Below are 17,932 nucleotides of genomic sequence, written 5' to 3'. Positions count from 1 at the left end.
CGTCTTCGGCCAATCAGCAACTTAATTTTTTTATCACGTGACATAGGGATTCACTCTTGTTGTCGTCGCCACGGTAACGAGTGTATCCGGTCGCGTTTGAGTTGACAAGATAAAGCCCAATGATCGTAAAAAACGGGATGCGGTGGTATCGGAATACAAGATTTTATTGCAGTAGTCTGACAGTGAAATTGTGAAAGAGCAAATTTGTCTTGTAGTCTGATCCGGGCATTACGTGTCGTCCCACACTGCCGATGTATTTTTATTTATTTTTATTTTTTCCAAACCACTTCTTTGGCGGTCAGATATTTACAGTACTACGTCAAAAGTCACGCGACAGGGCTAAAAATAAACTAGCTTTTGGTTTCAAATATACTGTGCACGCGGCGAAGCGGAGTTAATGTCTTTTACGGAGCCGATCAATGACGTCATTGAGCGGATCGGCGAATTATGACATTAAAGCCGATAAGCATAAAATGCTAAATATCGGCCGATACCGATCAGCCCGATCAAATTGGTGTAAAGTCTAATATGGACGGGTGTTGTCTTGTGTTTGAGTCTGTTTGACTTTTTTTTTTTTTTTTCCTCTGAACTCTGTGTTGACCATACACACAGGGATTTGCCATCATAAATATTGAACGTCTCACATTTACGATTGTCTGCGGCGACCTGTTTTCAAGCAGATCAGGCAGGAAGAAAAAACACTCTTAACACACCTCACACAATAGGATAATCACACAGGATTTTCTTTTAAACGAATTGGACCTTTACTGTCTTTGTCGGAAGAGAGGAAAAATTCATCCTGATTGTATATGTGTACTCCGCTTTATGCTGCACTGTGGAATTTTGCTTGTGGATGTAGCTCTACTTGCCTGAGCTGATGTCATTTTGTTCTTTAGAATGAAAGAAGTTTAGACTAAATCAACTGCCCCGCCGCTGGTTGGTAGAGCACACAATTTTTGCCTCAGTGGACACGATTAATCACTCAATTCTCCACAGATGGCAGAATTCTTAACAATCACTTTAATCAAATGTGGTCGTCTTCCTGTTTACGTTATTGTGACCAATAAGAAGAGAGAGCCACCTCACGTTGTGTTGTGACGCATTTCGGTATGATTCATTGCTTGGAATTATTTGCGTGTGAACACAAACCAAACCAGGGGTGAAACTGGCATTGTGGGCACACCCCAAAAACTGCTTCCGATCAGAAAAATCAATCTATACACACCCTATGAGATGCACGCACAAAAATTAAGGGGAGGGTCATTTTTTTAATAAAGGACAAGGTACCATTTAAAGAGGATCTGTGATTATGTGAACCATGAAGGATATTTTGATGCTTGAAATACATAACCTACAATTCTGGAAAATAAATTCAATCTAGGCTGGTCTCATATCAAGTTAATTCAGTTAGAACGGCCTGTTCTTTCCACCCACGAAAGGCTGTTGTGTACTGTATGTGTTCCTGTGCACTGCAGCTGCACAGCAAGTCCTAGCATTTTTTTCATGTGCCATTTGTTCCAAGATTAGCCCTGAACTTGCAGAAGAAATTCTTGGCATGCATAAAATATCACAAGAAAATAGTTGTACTTTGTGCACATCTAATTCAGAAGCCTCCATTGACCTTCATTAAAAAACAAAACAAAAAAAACACGCATCTCATGATTTGGGAGTATAATTGAGGAGACATGAACAGCTCTCCTCTGCTATTCCCTACCTCTTGTGTATGTGTGAATACTTCCAAAAAAAATTTGTGTTATTTCTGTAGCGTACACAAGGCCACGTTTCTTAAGTTCTATACTTTGGTATTTCCTGAACCATATTTTCACTCTTCACCCACTCAGGAAATTATTTTGCTTGTAAAGTGATACTCATGTAAACATCTAAATGTGACCTTTCCTATCTGGCTACAGGTGGTTTGTATCCTGTAACATGGTGTAGCTCAGCCTTTGGTGAAGCAGCAGCAGCGGCCCACTTGCACTGAGCCAGGATGTCCAGTAGCTCTGGCTACCCCCCTAACCAGGGGAGCTTCAGCAGTGAGCAGAGCCGTTACCCATCCCATTCTGTCCAGTACACATTCAGCGGCACGCGTCACCAACAGGTTAGACTTTGCCTCTGTTGGTTCACCGAGAAGCGCTTTGTACCCAATAAAATGTTGTTGTTTTTTTTGTTCCTGCACAATCTGTGTATATACAGAACAGATTTTGGCTTTGACGGTGAATGACCCTGAAGTTGTAAAATTTGTAATTCCACTGAAAAATCTCAGGAAAAAAAAAAAATAATGCCTCTAAAAAGCAACGTGACAAGGTTTCCTCAAAATGATAGTCTGTCAAAATGCTGAGTCAGAATGGAATGGCCACTTTAACCAGAGAGTACAATGCAGCAAGAATTTAAAAAAATCGTATGATGGGTTCCAGAGAAATTTAGTTTTTTGTGTTGGGGGGAAAAAAATGGCCTTATTGGGAATGTTTTTGTTATATCGCTGATAGTGTGTTTTGACCAGTTTTCTTTCAAATTAAAGTAAAACAGTATGACTTGATTATTTCTTAACATATCTCCTCGACCATTTCGTTTCATCTGCTACTCAGGAACCTATTCTCCAATTCACTGACAAGTTTGAGTTAAAAATATGTACTTTTGCGCTTGTAAGGGCTGCAATTCCTAGAGGTTCTCCGAGTAGATGTGTCAAAATCAGAATAATCTTTATTTGCCAAGTATGTCCAAAAAACACACAAGGAATTTGTCTCTGGTAGTTGGAGCCGCTCCAGTGCGACAACAGACAACAGAGAACACTTTTGAGACATAAAGACATTGAGAAAAACAGTCACTGAGCAATAAAGGGTTGCTAGTTATCTGGTAATGCCGGTGCAATTTTAACATTTTTTTTTAAAGATTTTTTTTTAAATTGTGCAAAAAGATGCAGTCCTCGAGCAGTTAGAGCAGTTTGAATGACTAATATAGCAATTGTCCAGTGCAATGACCATTGCGCAAAGGGTGCCGAGACTTCAAGGAGCGTATGCGGTTTAAAGTGACTAGTAGCGCGATAATCTGGGACAATGTCGATTGTGCAAATGTTGCAGATGCTCCTCAGTCAGTGTGCAAGTGGGGCAGATGTTACTCTGGCATGAGTGGCCAGTATTGGTCAACAACAGATATGCAAATAGTGCAGCGTGGCAAGACTACTACAGTGAGTGCACGAGTAATGTATAATTGGCCCGATAGAAATGTGACAACAAACTCAAGACAAAAAAATTTGGCAGCATGTTGCAATGGATTTGTAGGTTAGTTGTTTAAGAAGTTGATTGCAAGAGGGAAGAAGCTGTTGGAATGTCTGCTAGTTCTAGTTTGCATTGATCAGTAGCGCCGAGCTGGAAGAGCTGGTGGCCAGGATGTGGAGGGTCCGAGAGGATTTTGCACGCTCTTGTCTTAGTTCTGGCAGCGTGCAAGTCCTCAAGGGTTGGTAGGGGGGTACCGACAATCTTTTCAGCAGTTTTGATTGTTGCAGTCGGAGTTTGTCCTTTTTTATAGCAGCACCGAACCAGACTATGATTGAAGAACACAGGACTGAGTCGATGAGCGCTATGTAGAACTGCCTCAGCAGCTCCTGTGGCAGGCCGCAGGAAGTACATCCTCTGCTGGACGGAGTTGATGTTGATCGCCCACTTCAGGTCCTGAGAGACTGTAATTCCCAGGAAGGGTTCAATGCACTTTTTTATCAAATTTGTTTTGATAAATAAATACGAATTTGAAAATATATTAGATATACAAATGCAGTATGTGATATGCATATTAATTAAATATAAAAATACATTATTTTGTTGTGACTTGCAAAGCAATGACTTGATCCCACCTCTTGTGTTCTGTGGTTTTACATTTTGTAGTCGTTTCTTTTCATATTTGTAGAAAAAGTGAGGCATTTCTTTGACTCACTTTATTAAGCCGTTTTCATCATTGCCTGTACATAGGCTACACGACACTGCCAAAATGTTTCTTGCTAAATCTGGTGACTTTCCGACTTCTCTTAGTTACTCCCCCCCCCCAAAAGCGACTAGTGACAAAGCCAGCAACTTTGGTGACTTCCCCCCCCCCCCCCACACACCTCCGCATCCAGAGTGAAAATGAAACGCCCTTGTGCAAAGCTGCCGCTGTTTACAGTGTGAGATGTACGTGTAAATATTCACTGTCACACTAAAATAAATCACTGCCTTTGATTTACATACTCTCAACTGCGACTCAGTCCCAAACTCCCAATCCAGTTAATAGTCTTTGTTCGTGAACCCCACAGTCTTTTGATCAGATTTTATACTCTAACATTTTACAAAGTTAAGTAAAATGTATTTAAATTGAAAGAAAACAATCGAGAGAAGAACGTTCATTTGCAGTTCTAATTAGACTTTACACCGATCTCATCGGCTTGATTGGTATCTGCTGATAATTAGCATTTTATGCTGATTGGCTTTAATGTCATAATTCGATGATCCAATCAATGACGTCCTTGATCGGCTACGCAAAAGACATTTACGCCGCGTCGTCATCGTGTATTTGAATCCAAAAGCTAGTTTATTTTTAGCATTGTCGTGTGTCTTTTAAAGTACTACTGTAAATATCTGACGGCCAATAGTTGTTTAAAAAAAAAAATAAAAATGTTGGCAGTGTGGGACAAACAACACGTAATGCCTGGATCAGACTACAAGACACATTTTGTCTTTTCACGATGCATGTCGGACTACGACAATAAAATCTTTGCATCCCATCTTTTACGATCACGGGGCTTAAACGTGACCGGATACACTTGTTACCATGGCGACGACATCGCGATGCGTGTATTATAAGAACAAAATGGGGAAAAATGTGTGGTGGTCACCGGTGCTCGGGAGAAGACGTTTGTTCAAGGATTGCTTGACGTATGTTCACATACTTTTAATTCGATACGGTTCGCAAGCAGGCAACAAAACATTATGTAGCCAACGGTAGTACGTAAACATGCCGGCGTTATGTCTAATGATGCTCTGAAGTTTCGGTGTGTGTGCAGTAATTTAAATACAATAAAGTAATTAAATTACAGTAAGTTAGCAGCCATTATTTCTGTCATGTTGTAATGTTGGTTTGACCTGACTGATTAGAATACATGACCTGACTAGCGAATACTTCTGAAGATACTCGGTATACAGTACACAAGGATATACAGTAAATGAACAAGTCATTTCAATAGACTCATTGCTCAATCTAGTAATCGGATCGGTGATCGGTTATCATTTTTTTAAACTCTGTGATCGGCCCCAAAAATCCTGATCATGTAAAGCCTAGTTCTAATCATACTTGGCATATTTTTAAACTCACTTTTTTTTTTTTTTATCACTAAAGTGAGTAATGGATAGTGTGTCCCAGCTACTTTGGAGGCCAGATTTCCTAGAAGCTTACTTCCACAGAAAGTGTCAGTGGTTCATTTGTGGGCATTTGCATTGTTTGCTTAGATCTGGAACAAAACTGGAGTTTGGTAATATTTCCTGTAACTACTAGCTTGTTCAGGTTTTTGTGGAGGTCATGGCATGCTGACAACTATGTGTTCTTTTCAGGTTTTTTTTTTAGGATAAACTTGGTGAATACATTTGATCCATTTATTTAAAAAAATAAAAAAATAAAAAAAATAAATCCATCCATCCATCCATTTTCTGAGCCGCTTCTCCTCACTAAGATCGCGGGCGTGCTCGAGCCTATCCCAGCTGTCATCGGGCAGGAGGCGGGCTACACCCTGAACTGGTCGCCAGTCGTCCACCGTGCCGGCAAAAGTGCAACGTGTATAATGTATAAATTCATTTCACACAGACTGATGTATTTCAAGGGTTTTCTTTCTTTTAATGTTGATGATTATAACGACAACTCATGAAAAGCCCAAACCATCATGGGGAAGACTGCTGACCTGACAGTTGTTCAAAAGACAACCATTGACGAGTTGCACAAGGAGGGCAAGAGACAAAACGTCATTGCTAAAGAGGCTGGCTGCACACAGAGCTCTGTGTCCAAGCATGTTAATAGAGAGGCGAAGGGAAGGGAAAGTGGACAAGCAATAGGGATAACCGCACCCTGGAGAGGACTGTGAAATGAGAATCATGAGGTCAAAGGAACTGCCTGAAGAGCTCAGAGACAGAACTGTGACAAGGCACAGATCTGGCCAAGGTTATGAAAAAATTTCTGCTGCAATTAAGGTTCCAAAGAGCACAGTGGCCTCCATAATTCTGAAATGGAAGACGTTTGGGTCTTTCACTGCGTGTGGGGTCACGCACTTACTGCGACAAATAACTCATGAATATGCAAATCGCTCGTGTATCCCCTCACTTATACTCTCATCCTGTAGACTTTTATAATTCACATAATTAATGCCACCACACTTCAGTTGTACAGCCGGGTTCGCTGTCCTTGTCGTGTTCTATCTTGTCCTGTCCTTCCCTCACAGGGTGTAGCACGACAGCCCCATGCAACACTCATATTTAATATTTCATTGTTGTAGATAATGTAATGATTTACTTCTCTCATCCTGTTTGCAATTAGTGCTTTGTCCTTTGTCTTTGTTTCTCTCTCCCTTCTAGAAACTTTGTTCTGTTCGACTGATCAAGTCTGATTCTCAATAAACCTCAATTATAATACCACAGCGGAAGCTTAAAAACTCCACTGTGACACAGTTAAACTGTTCCAGCATTAAAGGGATACAGATTTTCCATTCTGCTTGACCTAACAGCCGAACAAAAAAATAAACAAATCCATTATGTCACAAAATGAGAATATTTCTTGTGACCAACCAAAAAAGGATCTTTAACACAGAAATGTTGGCCTTCTTAAAAGTGTGTTAAAGTAATATGCCCTCAGTACTTTGTTGGGCCTCCTTTTACATTAATTACAGCATCAAGGCTGTGTGGGATGGAGTTGATCAGCCTTTGACACAGTTCAGGTGTTATTGTAGCACAAGTTGCTTTGATATTGGCCTTCAGATCGTCTGCATTTCGGGGTTTCTGTTCCCTCATCTTCCTCTTGATAATACCCCATACATTTTAAATGGGGTTCAAGTCAGTCGAGATTGCTGGTCAATCAAGTACTGCTAATTAAACCAGGTGTTGGTAGTTTTGGCTTTGTGCGCAGGGGCCAAATCCTGCTGGAAAATAAAATCATTGTCTTCAAAAAGCTCGTCGGCACCGGGAAGCATATGAAGTGCTCTAAAATGTCCTGGTAGACAGCTGCATTGACTGTGGACTTGATAAAAGACAATGGACCCACACAAGCAAATGGCCTGGCTCCCCAAACCATGACTGGCTATGAAAACTTCACACTGGACTTTAAGCAGCTTGACTTTTGTGCTTCTACAGCTTTACTCCAGACTCTAGGACCTTGATTTCCCAATGAAATGGAACATTTACTTTCATCTGAAAAGAGGACTTGGGACCACTGGGCAACAGACCAGTAGTTTTTCTCCTTAGCAAAGCACAGACGCTTGTGACATTGTTTTTGGTTCAGGAGTAGCTTGACACGTGGAATTCTACAGCTGTAGCCCATGTCATCCAGACGTCTGTATGTGGTGGTGTTCTTGATGCACTGACACCAGCCTCAGTCCACTCCCCCACATTTCTGAATCGCCGTTGCTTGAGAATCCTCTCAAGGCTCGGTCATCGCTGTCACTTGTGCACCTTTTCCGGCCACATTTTCTCCTTCCTCTTCACATTCTGTTTGTGTACTTTGATACAGCGCTCTGTGAGCATCCATCTTATTTTGCAAATTCTTTTTGAGACCTTTTCTCCCTATGGACGGTGTCAATGATGGTTTTCTGCACAACTGTCAAGTCAGCAGTCGTCCCCTTGATTCTGAAGCATATGAAGCCATTTAAAGGCTTCGAAAATCTTCTGCAGGTGTTTTGTGTTTTTTAGCTGAGAAGATTGGGACACAGGGAGCCTACAGTGTTGAACTTGATGATATTCTAATTTTGTGAAATACTGGATTTTTTTTACATTTTTTATTTGTCTTTCTGCCATAATCATCAAAATTGAAACAAATAAAGGCTTGAAGCATTTCACTTTGTGTGTGGTTAGCTAATATACAGGTTTGACTTTTTGAAACAAGTTATTGAAATATATGGACATTCCTTCGATATTGAATTTTTTTTTGGCACAAACCTGTATTATAATTGCTTCGAACTTTTGTCACATTTATTGTTGATGTGGTTTATGAAATTCAGCCGAACTTGTACTGTTTTGATTTCCTTCTGTAATTGTTGTCCCCACAAAAAGATGGGACTATCTTGCATTTGGTCCAAGTCCGCTGCGGCCGCATCTGCCACATCTCTATAGCTTGATGATCACTTTCTCAGTTCTTCTTCAGATATTGAGGTATTATTGCCCTCCAGGTTACCGTCTGCCCTACAGAATATCTCTGTTCTGTTGAATGAAATCTGGACACAACATGGCCAAGTTATTTTTCTACAGTTATTTTTTTTACTTTGCCTTTCATCGTGGATTTGATCTCACCTTTTATCTCCTCCTTATTCTTCAGTGTCAAAACAACAATTTATCTGTCCAACTATCAATTTTCTACATCGCTTGCCTTATCCTGTTCATGGTCCCGACAGGAGCTGACATGATGTTAAGGGCGGAATACACTCTGGACTGATCAGCAGAGTGATTATGATTAACACATTGAGTGGGGATTGATACCATCCATGCCAGCGGGACATAATCCAGCTATATCAACCACTACGCTGCTACTATACTATACCTCACATCCATATTTTGTATTGTTGTTTAGTCATGCAAAATCCATTTTTATTGGATTATTTGAATATGGTAAAAGTGGTAGAATTATGGGTTCCGAAACATTTGAAAAACCCCAGCCCTGAAATGCAGTGTCCTCCTCACTGCTCACCAGTGATTGTTTTGTTGGGACTACATGTACACAGCTTCTATTTACAGGAAGTCTATTGCTACAGTACATACATTTCATCAGAACATGGTAGTGGGATGAGGTCATGCCAGCTGTGTCCTCATTTTCAGCATCAATAGTTGTCTACTTTATATCCATTCACTCAGAAATCATTATTTATTAAGGGGCTTTGCAACAACTTGGTCTGATCCATTGTCATAAAAGCTTTTTAACACAGGGCACCTATTATGAGTTGTTTTGAAGTAGTATTAAGTATCAAAAGTAAAACATTGTAAAATGTGGTTTGTGTTGTCCCTTGTGTTGCTTTCAGGATTTCTCTGTCCCAGATTATCGATCTCACATGCAAGATCCGCAGGGTCGAAGAAGACCATCTTTACTGTCTGAATTCCACCCTGGTACTGAAAGGTAATTGTTTCCTCAAATATCCTATCTGTTGGATCAGTAGAGCATTCATGCGCACATTGTATGTTGGGACTTTTTCGTATTCTTTTTTTATTTTTTTATTTTTTTATTTTTTTTTATTTTTCCCTGTTTTGCAGGCCTCCAGAGAGACGTCATGGTTACGAGCAGCAGTTCCACTGCATCACTTCTCAGGCTGAACATGATGCACTGGAAACGAAGCGCCCACGCATGGACTCGATTGCTGAGGCCCACATGACCCGTAGCTCTTCTTCTGCTGGGGGTATTCTCTTGCCCATGCACCATACTCTACAGGATAGTCTCAGAGCCACTGTGGAGGTCAAAAAGGTAGGTTCTCTTTTATTTACCAAATGTGATTAACTGTGTCACTTGTTTACTGTGTGGATTTTTTTTTTTAAATTGACTGAATGTTCTTGCAGCTGCAAGGAGTTGTGCAGCAGTATTATTTATTTTTGTTGTGTTCAGGATGTCCAGTCACAGTGTGTATTATGCTCAAGATGTTAACAAACACTTCAAATGAGCTTTCTTTGAAATACAGATAACAGCTATTTTGGCCAGCATCACTTGTGTGTCATTTCCTTGTCTATTATAATACAACAATTGTGTTTAACAGTTGTGTTATACAGTAGGTTTATCAAGTTTATTTTTTAATTTTTTTCCAGGAGTCTCCTTTCACTGTGAAAGTGGAATGTCCTTCCCCAGGAGGACCTACATTACACCTTGGGGAAGAGCATGACACGTCTCCTTCCAAGCTATCCAAGGAGGAGCTGATTCAAAGTATGGACCGTGTGGACAGAGAGATTGCTAAAGTGGAGCAGCAGATTTTCAAGCTGAAGAAAAAGCAAGTTAGTTGTCCAGTTGGCTTCATTGTGTCTCAACATAACACACAATAAAATGGTTGTATTACAGGTATGTGCCAAAAAATGTGAATATCGAGGGAAATTCTATTTATTTCAATTAGGGTTGGGCATTGTTTGAATTTGAACAATTCCGGTCCCGATTCCGGTTCCAAATGATTCTCTATTCCGATTCTTTTAGTGGGTTGGGTCGGAAAACGTTTGCATGGTTTAAATAAAGGGTGTCCAAATTATGGACATCCATTTTCTTAGCAGCCCGCCGCATGAACTTCGGGGTTCTTTATAAACAGTATCAATATCAAACCTACGAACTCTAAGGCAATGTGTGTGGAACTAACCCAATTGACTTGATATTCATGAATTATTATTTCAGCTAAAAGTTAAATATAGCATTGTTACAATAGTTATTTGCGACCGTTTTATCACGTCAAATGGTTTAAATGTGCAAGTTTTAAATTGACTTCCTCTTTTAAGCTTGTAGCCTTTTATTTTGAAGGGTACGCACCAGAACTCAGCATTTTGGCACGAAAAATCTGAACGATTCCGGGAGAACTGGAATGTTAGTCCCGGTTCCAATCGATTCTCGATGGCCAACCCTAATTTCAGTAATTTGTTTCAAAAAGTGAAATTCGTATGTTATATTAGTTCACCACACACAAAGTGAAATATTTCAAGACTTTGTTTCAATTTGGATGATTATGGCAGAAAGACCAAAAAAATTCGAGTATTTCACAAAATTAGAATATCATGACAAAGTTAAACATTGTCGGCTCCCTGTGTCCCAATCTTGTCAGCTAATTAACGCAAAACACCTGCAGAGGTTTTCCCTCAACCTTTAAATGGTGTCAGTCTGGTTTAGTAGGCTTCAGAATCATGGGGAAGACTGCTGACTTGACGGTTGTGCAGAAAACCATCATTGACACTCTCCATAAGGAGAAAAGGTCTCAAAAAGAAATTGCAAAAGAAGCTGGATGCTCATAGAGCGTGGTATCAAAGTACATGAACAGAATGTAAATGTGGCTGGAAAAGGTGCACAAGTGACAGAGATGACTGCAGCCTTGAGAGGATTGTCACGCAACAGAAATCTGGGGGGAGCTTCATAAGAAGTGGACTGCGGCTGGTGTTAGTGCATCAAGAACCACCACATAATCTTTAGTTTGGAAATATTGACCAACCAAACATTGCTCAGGTAAACTTGTCCTGAGTCATCAACATGATCTCAGTGGCTGAACCCTTGAGTTTTTGTATTTTATACTCGAACGAACATGTGAGAGTAATCTGATTATTAATCTTCCTGTTTCCCTCCAGTCAGAGGTTAAGATCATATCACCACAGGACGGATGAAAAAATCAACTACACTTGGGTCATGAATAGATAGGCTGGCTGCATGTCTTGGTCTTGTCTTATTTTGTGTACTTTTCTGAACTTGATATATATATTTATTTTTTTTGGGGGGGTATTATCTCCTAGCAACAACTGGAGGAGGAAGCAGCAAAGCCAGTGGAGCCAGAAAAACCAGTGACCCCTCCCCCAGTGGAACACAAGCACCGCAGCATAGTCCAAATCATCTATGATGAGAACAGGGTGAGTTTTCAGTTTTCAATACCAAGACGTATTAGCAACAAGTATTAACGCTACACAGAATTGACCTCTGTGAACGGACTCTGCTGCACATTGTGCACACCAGCATGTTTTCTGCATTTCATCAACAAACATTATTCATTCATTCATCTTCCGTTCCGCTTATCCTCAACAAACGTAGAAAAAAAACAAAAAACTTTTGACAGTTTGAGTTTAGTTCTTCATGTTAGTTTAGTTTAAGTTATCTTTTGTTAGACATTAGGAAGTTTAAAGTGAAGTTCACTGGCAGACTTTCCTGTAGGTTTGACTGAGCACTGGGAAAGCTTACTATAGTTCATGTCCGTCACATTTTCTGTCAGCAGTTAACCCTTTCAAACTCATTTTTGCCACAGGCCACATCGTTATGACTTATATGACGTTATGAGCGGCGCTACAACTGTGAACCCATATAAATGAAAGATTACCTCCTATACTGTAATTACATACAGTATACACAACACATTGATGAATAGCCAGTTTTGAAATCAGAAGCATGTAAAAACAAGTTTTTCAACTATTACATTTCTTTTCAAAAATGCTTGCAAATATCTCAATGGTATTACACCAGAACACAATGAGCAATTTTGATTTGCTTTCGCGGGCCACATAAAATGATGTGGCGGGCCGGATCTGGCCCCCGTGCCACCACTTTGACACGTGTGCTTTAAACTGTTAAAGTCTGAGTAAAGCATTTAATTTTTTTTTTTTTTTTTTATCTCAGGCCTTAACTAAGTTAATTTTAATTGTTGTTTTTTGCCAGATCATCTTTTTAATTAGTAATAATAAATGACTATCATATCTGGCTGCCTGTTGCCTTAACTTCACTTGCTTTTATGCCACTGAACGCTATTTATCGCTGGGATAGTTCCAGACCCACCTGCAATAGCTACAAATCAGTGATACTGAGAGATCATTCCAAAAAAAAAAAAAAAGAACTTGTTTTAACTCTTAACACATTTAAAGTTATTAAAACACCCTTTTAAAATATTCCATAGCACCTGCTCTCACTCTCTTGCTGTCCAAAAATGGGAGATTATCATCTTAAATTTTCTTTGAGGAAATGAAAAGACAATGGCTCAAACTGTTCTCCAAATATCGTGCTTGCTTCAGGCTGTTTGCCACTCTCAGTTGAAGTATACTGTAAAATAGACACACAAAACAAACAAAGATTTCAATATTATATATTTAAACACCCAAATGTTCAACTAAGACATGTTTTGGTCTAATGAAAGTCTGCTAGCTTAATGCTAATATATCATGTGAAGTGCCACAAAGAGGCTAACGGAAATGAGCATAGATGTTACGGTAATTATAAACCTTCAAACAACTGCTACTTTAACAGACACGGACGGAGCAGCAACGCATATAAACCCCACATAGAACGTTGCTCATAAGCATAAATTCTCTCTGCTCATATTCTCTCTACTCAACTGCAGCTTAGTAGGGGACCTTATTTGCCTCTTCTTCTTGCTCTTACACTACAGCCATTAGAGCTCCGTCCCAGCATATTGCGCCCAACGTGGTACGACAATGAAGGCACGCAACTCTCAATTCAGTTGGTCTCGTAATGTGTGAGGAGTCACTGTAGTTGTAGACCTGTTCCATTTTTAAAGTGCCTTGAGACAACTTCAGTTTTAATTTGGTGTTGTATGAATAAAATTCCATTGAAATAAATTGACTTCCATGTATACTGTAAAAATCCATGAAATACGATTGCTTAAAAATCCACAATAGTGTGGGTTCACTGTATATTTATTTATATGAGCATTTGTCTTCATTTGTAATGTTAGTAGTATTATTACCATATGTTCCTAATTTTATAGAAAAAAGCTGAAGAGGCCCATAAAATACTGGAAGGACTTGGTCCCAAGGTTGAGCTGGTATGACACTGATTGATTTATAGTACATTTGATCATTTCTAGCTCATTAGCAATTTAGAAATGACTGCATGTGAATCTTTAATGGTGACTTCTGTTTGCACTGCCTAGCCCCTGTACAATCAACCATCAGACACAAAAGTTTACCATGACAACATTAAAACGTGAGTATCATCAATTGTACATCACAAACCTCTGGGCCTTAACGATTATAAAGAAATACAGTACTCATTACGTGTCGAAAGGTTTTACCTCAGTGTGATAAAACTCATGATGATTCAGCGCAATCGGATTTGTCCAGTCACTTGATTGAATTGGCTCATAGCAAAGGAAAGTGTAAGGCTGGACATGACTATGTTAGGTGTGTGATTAAAGCAACACAAAACTGTGTAGCATGACAGTGGCCCATCTGACTCTTTTAACAAGACATTGATCATCACCATTTGTCTTGCAAGCCAAGCTTTCAGGGAGAATTTGCACCATTCTCTAACAACAACCAACTTAATGTGTAAACAATTAGTGCTTTGTCTTTTGTCTTTTGTCTTTGTTACGCTCTCCCCTCTAGAAACTTTGTTGTGTTCGACTGATCGACTCTGATTCTCAATAAAGCTCAATTATAATACTAAGAAACCACAGCGGAGCTTAAAAACTCCACTGTGACACAGTAAAACTGTTCCGGCATAAAAGGGACACCGCTTTCCCATTCTGCTTGACCTAACAGCCGAACAGGACCAAAAAAAAAGTAAAAAAAAAAAAAAAAAATGTGTAAACAATTACCTGTAGTGTGCCACTGCACATAAACGTTGTTGGTCATTGAGTATTTACAGTGTGAAGAAACATCATTTCTGTTTTACTTTGCCTTTGTAAACAACTTAGCATGTCAACATAATAAAACACAAAAACTGAATGTGTTTTTCTCTCAAAAGCAATCAAGTAATGAGGAAGAAGCTGATTCTGTTTTTTAAGAGGAGGAACCATGCTCGTAAACAAAGGGTAAGTGTTTCTGCTTTTATTAAGCATTTTGGAAATTTGGTAACCTCAGATTTTGTTTCCAAAATAGTTTTGGAATCACAAATCCATCTGTGAAAGAATTAAACAGTCTGTTTGGAAGGTGAAAGTTTGTTTGATGTGTTAAAGAGTAGAGAGCTCAACAAAAATGACACAGTGAAAATTCTCGTGTTCCAGTTTGTACTTTTAAGTTGCCAAAGACAAATAATACCCCCCCGTTTACTACTACTATTTTTAGAGCCAGTATTCCAGTTCTCTTGATTCAATGAGCACACTAAAACTGAAAGTCGTTTTCGTGAATGGAAATGCACAATGGATTTGACTTGATGACTAATTCCAGAATGCAGAAAAATAAATTATTCTTTAAATAGTAATCAGTTGAATTTCGCACATCCATGTCTAGTAGTGCTTCCATCTGTCCGTTGTCTATACTATTTATTCTGTTTTTGGTTATAGGGATGCTAAAGCCAATCACAGTTGATTTATGGCAAGAGGTAGGCTACCTAAGAAATCTTGCAGTTTCATTTGTTTTGCTGTTAGTTGGTCCTAAGCCATAGGCTCGGCCATACTGATGGTTCAGATTCCACTTAACTGTACACAAATAATGCCTTTTATATACAGAGGATCGCTCTGTCTACAGAACTGTTGCTGTTGGCAGTACCCGGGAATGCAATTATATCAGAATCCCATCAAAGAAGGGGACCCTTGCGCTATGACTGAAATCAAATGTTCCAGTGAATATCACCTTTCTCCAGCTGTCTGAAGGCCTTTTGGACTCTGAATAATGGTGGAGAGCTTGTGGCCTCATGCCAAGAGGAAAGAGTTGTTTGTCTCTGGCTCCAGTGTGGAAATGAGGGTGCATTGTCCTCCCAGTCCAATTTAACTGTTAAGCCTCTGGAAAAGCGATCTCAGCGGTATTTTAAATATTGCACATAAAAGAGGAGTAATATGATCATTTGTTTATATTAGTTTGTCAGTACAATGACAAAGGAACTCGTATACAATGAATGCTACTGTAATCACGTGGGAATGACTATTTGTAATTGATTATTGGTGCTGTGTAAGACCACTGAATATGTTTATATATAAAACTAACTTGAGCTCTCTGCAGCCATATGTTGAAGAGCCAGTCGTGGTAGTCATTGTAGTCGGTTCACACAACCACTCGCATTCGTTAATTATTTTCAGTTGAAATGTTTTTGCTTATTTACTTGCAGTTTTCTTACGAAGTATAATTCACAGCTTATATTGTAATAATTAGAATAGTTTGATTGCCCTTATTTACATTTTTTGCTATTTTGCCTTCGATTTTAGCAGTAACTAACCCACACAAAAGATGTTGGCATTACTTTACAGAAGTCTATTTCTTTTTCCCCTCATGAGCGTACCTTCCTACTTGTGTAGATTTAAAAAAGATTGTCTGACTCACAGCGTCCAAAAAATGTTTACCCGCCTGCACTTGGTTTGGTTCATTCCATTGTCTAAGACATTCTTTTGTCCTGTAGCAAAGTATTTGATTAGTTTTCATGCTGTGTACTCAGGAACAGAAGATCTGCCAACGCTATGACCAGCTGATGGAAGCTTGGGAGAAAAAGGTGGAGCGCATGGAGAACAACCCCAGGCGCAAAGCCAAGGAGAGCAGAACACGGGAGTACTATGAAAGGCAATTCCCTGAGATTCGGAAGCAGAGAGAGCAGCAGGAGCGCTTCCAAAGGTGAAAAGCTTGATATACACTGTAACCTTTCACGATACATCATTGTGGTGGTATAGTAGTAATTTTTGCCAGAGGAACTATCTGGGGTATTGCACTCTTTTGCCTCCAGACTTGCCCTCCCTACAGTGTATGTTGGTTTTCAAAAGGAAAGGGGTGGAGTTGTTTTCGTACAGAGTGAAGCACATAATTGGCTTTGGGAATACGAATTGCTGTACTCCTTTAAATTTGATTGGCTTAATGGGTGCCACCGCGCACACACTTGAATAAAACATCATCTCCCCTGTGTAGTTCAATGAAAAATGACTCTCAACAAATAAAATGATAATAGAACAGGATTGAAATCAGATTCTGTTGAGCAGTCCTCTGATGTCAACTTCTTGCAAGGATGTAATCACAATCGAATGAGAGTTTCCTCCTTTGACTATGATGGGGTGTAATGAGGTGTAAAATAACAAGTGATCTACAAGAAACAAATCTTAACGTATTTCACACATTATATATATGCTTTTGCGTTTACTAGGGTTGGCCAAAGAGGAACGGGTCTCTCTGCAACAATCGCTAGAAGCGAACATGAGATTTCTGAAATCATTGATGGTCTTTCTGAGCAGGAGGTGGGTAATGTAAAAAATGCCTTTTCAGTATCTAAATAGTATTAAGTGTGTGTCGGTAACAATAGTGTCACAGATGGAAAAAAACACATTTCATGATCCGCATCATCTCTTTTTATACTTACTAGATTCACTTAAGTGAAAAAACAAACAAACAAACCTCGAAACTCATAAATTGGACTGTTTGGTTAAAATACACACCAATATAATAGCTTTGTTTTTTAAATGGTTTTACTTGAGACTTACTATGACATGTCCATACGTCATAGAATAATGAAAAACAGATGAGACAGCTGTCAGTCATCCCTCCCATGATGTATGACTCGGAGCAGAGGCGAGTGAAGTTCATCAACATGAATGGCTTGATGGATGACCCCATGAAGGTGTACAAAGCCCGACAGTTCATGAACGTTTGGACAGAACACGAAAAAGAGATCTTTAAAGACAAGTGAGTTTTTATGCTTTTATTACAAGATGTCACAAACTGTACTTGTATAAGTACAGTATGCTTAATAGAGTTTTAAAAGCCAGACGAGGAATACTTTTAAATGCACAGTTGAATGTCGAGATTGTGGGCTATTGCTTATGTAACATTTATTTTTTGACTAGACTAGAAACGCGTTCAATTTTACATTTTTACCCTCTACAACAATTCATATCACCTGATGTGGGGATCAAGACCACTCTCAGGTCTGCAGGAAATTTTGTACTCCATGATTATATGGGGGGGGGGGGGGGGGGGGGGGGGGTACTCTTAATTGTTCCGTAGTTATCTTACTAAAAGTTTAGTATGTGATGCAAACATTAAAAAAAAAAAAAAAAAACTTTATCGTAATCCTGACCAGGCCTTCACAATGGATTCACAGTGAAATAGAACTTTAGCCATATTGACTTTTTGCCCTCATTGTT

General features: G+C 39.3%; 1 protein-coding gene across 8 annotated transcripts in view; it reads left to right on the top strand.

Moving 5' to 3' along the window:
- The window catches only part of ncor1 (nuclear receptor corepressor 1), a 57,172-nt gene that overhangs the window by 4,540 nt on the left and 34,700 nt on the right, over nucleotides 1-17,932 (top strand). For all 8 annotated transcript variants that reach the window (XM_061752529.1, XM_061752528.1, XM_061752526.1 and 5 more), the window contains exons 2-12: nucleotides 1,911-2,098; nucleotides 9,230-9,324; nucleotides 9,459-9,666; nucleotides 10,002-10,184; nucleotides 11,667-11,780; nucleotides 13,640-13,696; nucleotides 13,805-13,857; nucleotides 14,620-14,686; nucleotides 16,243-16,415; nucleotides 16,936-17,026; nucleotides 17,293-17,471. In XM_061752529.1, the coding sequence (XP_061608513.1) occupies nucleotides 1,988-2,098; nucleotides 9,230-9,324; nucleotides 9,459-9,666; nucleotides 10,002-10,184; nucleotides 11,667-11,780; nucleotides 13,640-13,696; nucleotides 13,805-13,857; nucleotides 14,620-14,686; nucleotides 16,243-16,415; nucleotides 16,936-17,026; nucleotides 17,293-17,471 (1,331 nt within the window). In that variant the 5' untranslated portion in view covers nucleotides 1,911-1,987. The remainder of the gene's footprint in view (nucleotides 1-1,910; nucleotides 2,099-9,229; nucleotides 9,325-9,458; nucleotides 9,667-10,001; nucleotides 10,185-11,666; nucleotides 11,781-13,639; nucleotides 13,697-13,804; nucleotides 13,858-14,619; nucleotides 14,687-16,242; nucleotides 16,416-16,935; nucleotides 17,027-17,292; nucleotides 17,472-17,932) is intronic.

Source organism: Phyllopteryx taeniolatus, chromosome 17, assembly GCF_024500385.1.
Source record: "Phyllopteryx taeniolatus isolate TA_2022b chromosome 17, UOR_Ptae_1.2, whole genome shotgun sequence".
Taxonomy (NCBI): Eukaryota; Metazoa; Chordata; class Actinopteri; order Syngnathiformes; family Syngnathidae; genus Phyllopteryx; species Phyllopteryx taeniolatus.
This window is presented reverse-complemented; position numbering and strand designations above follow the sequence as displayed.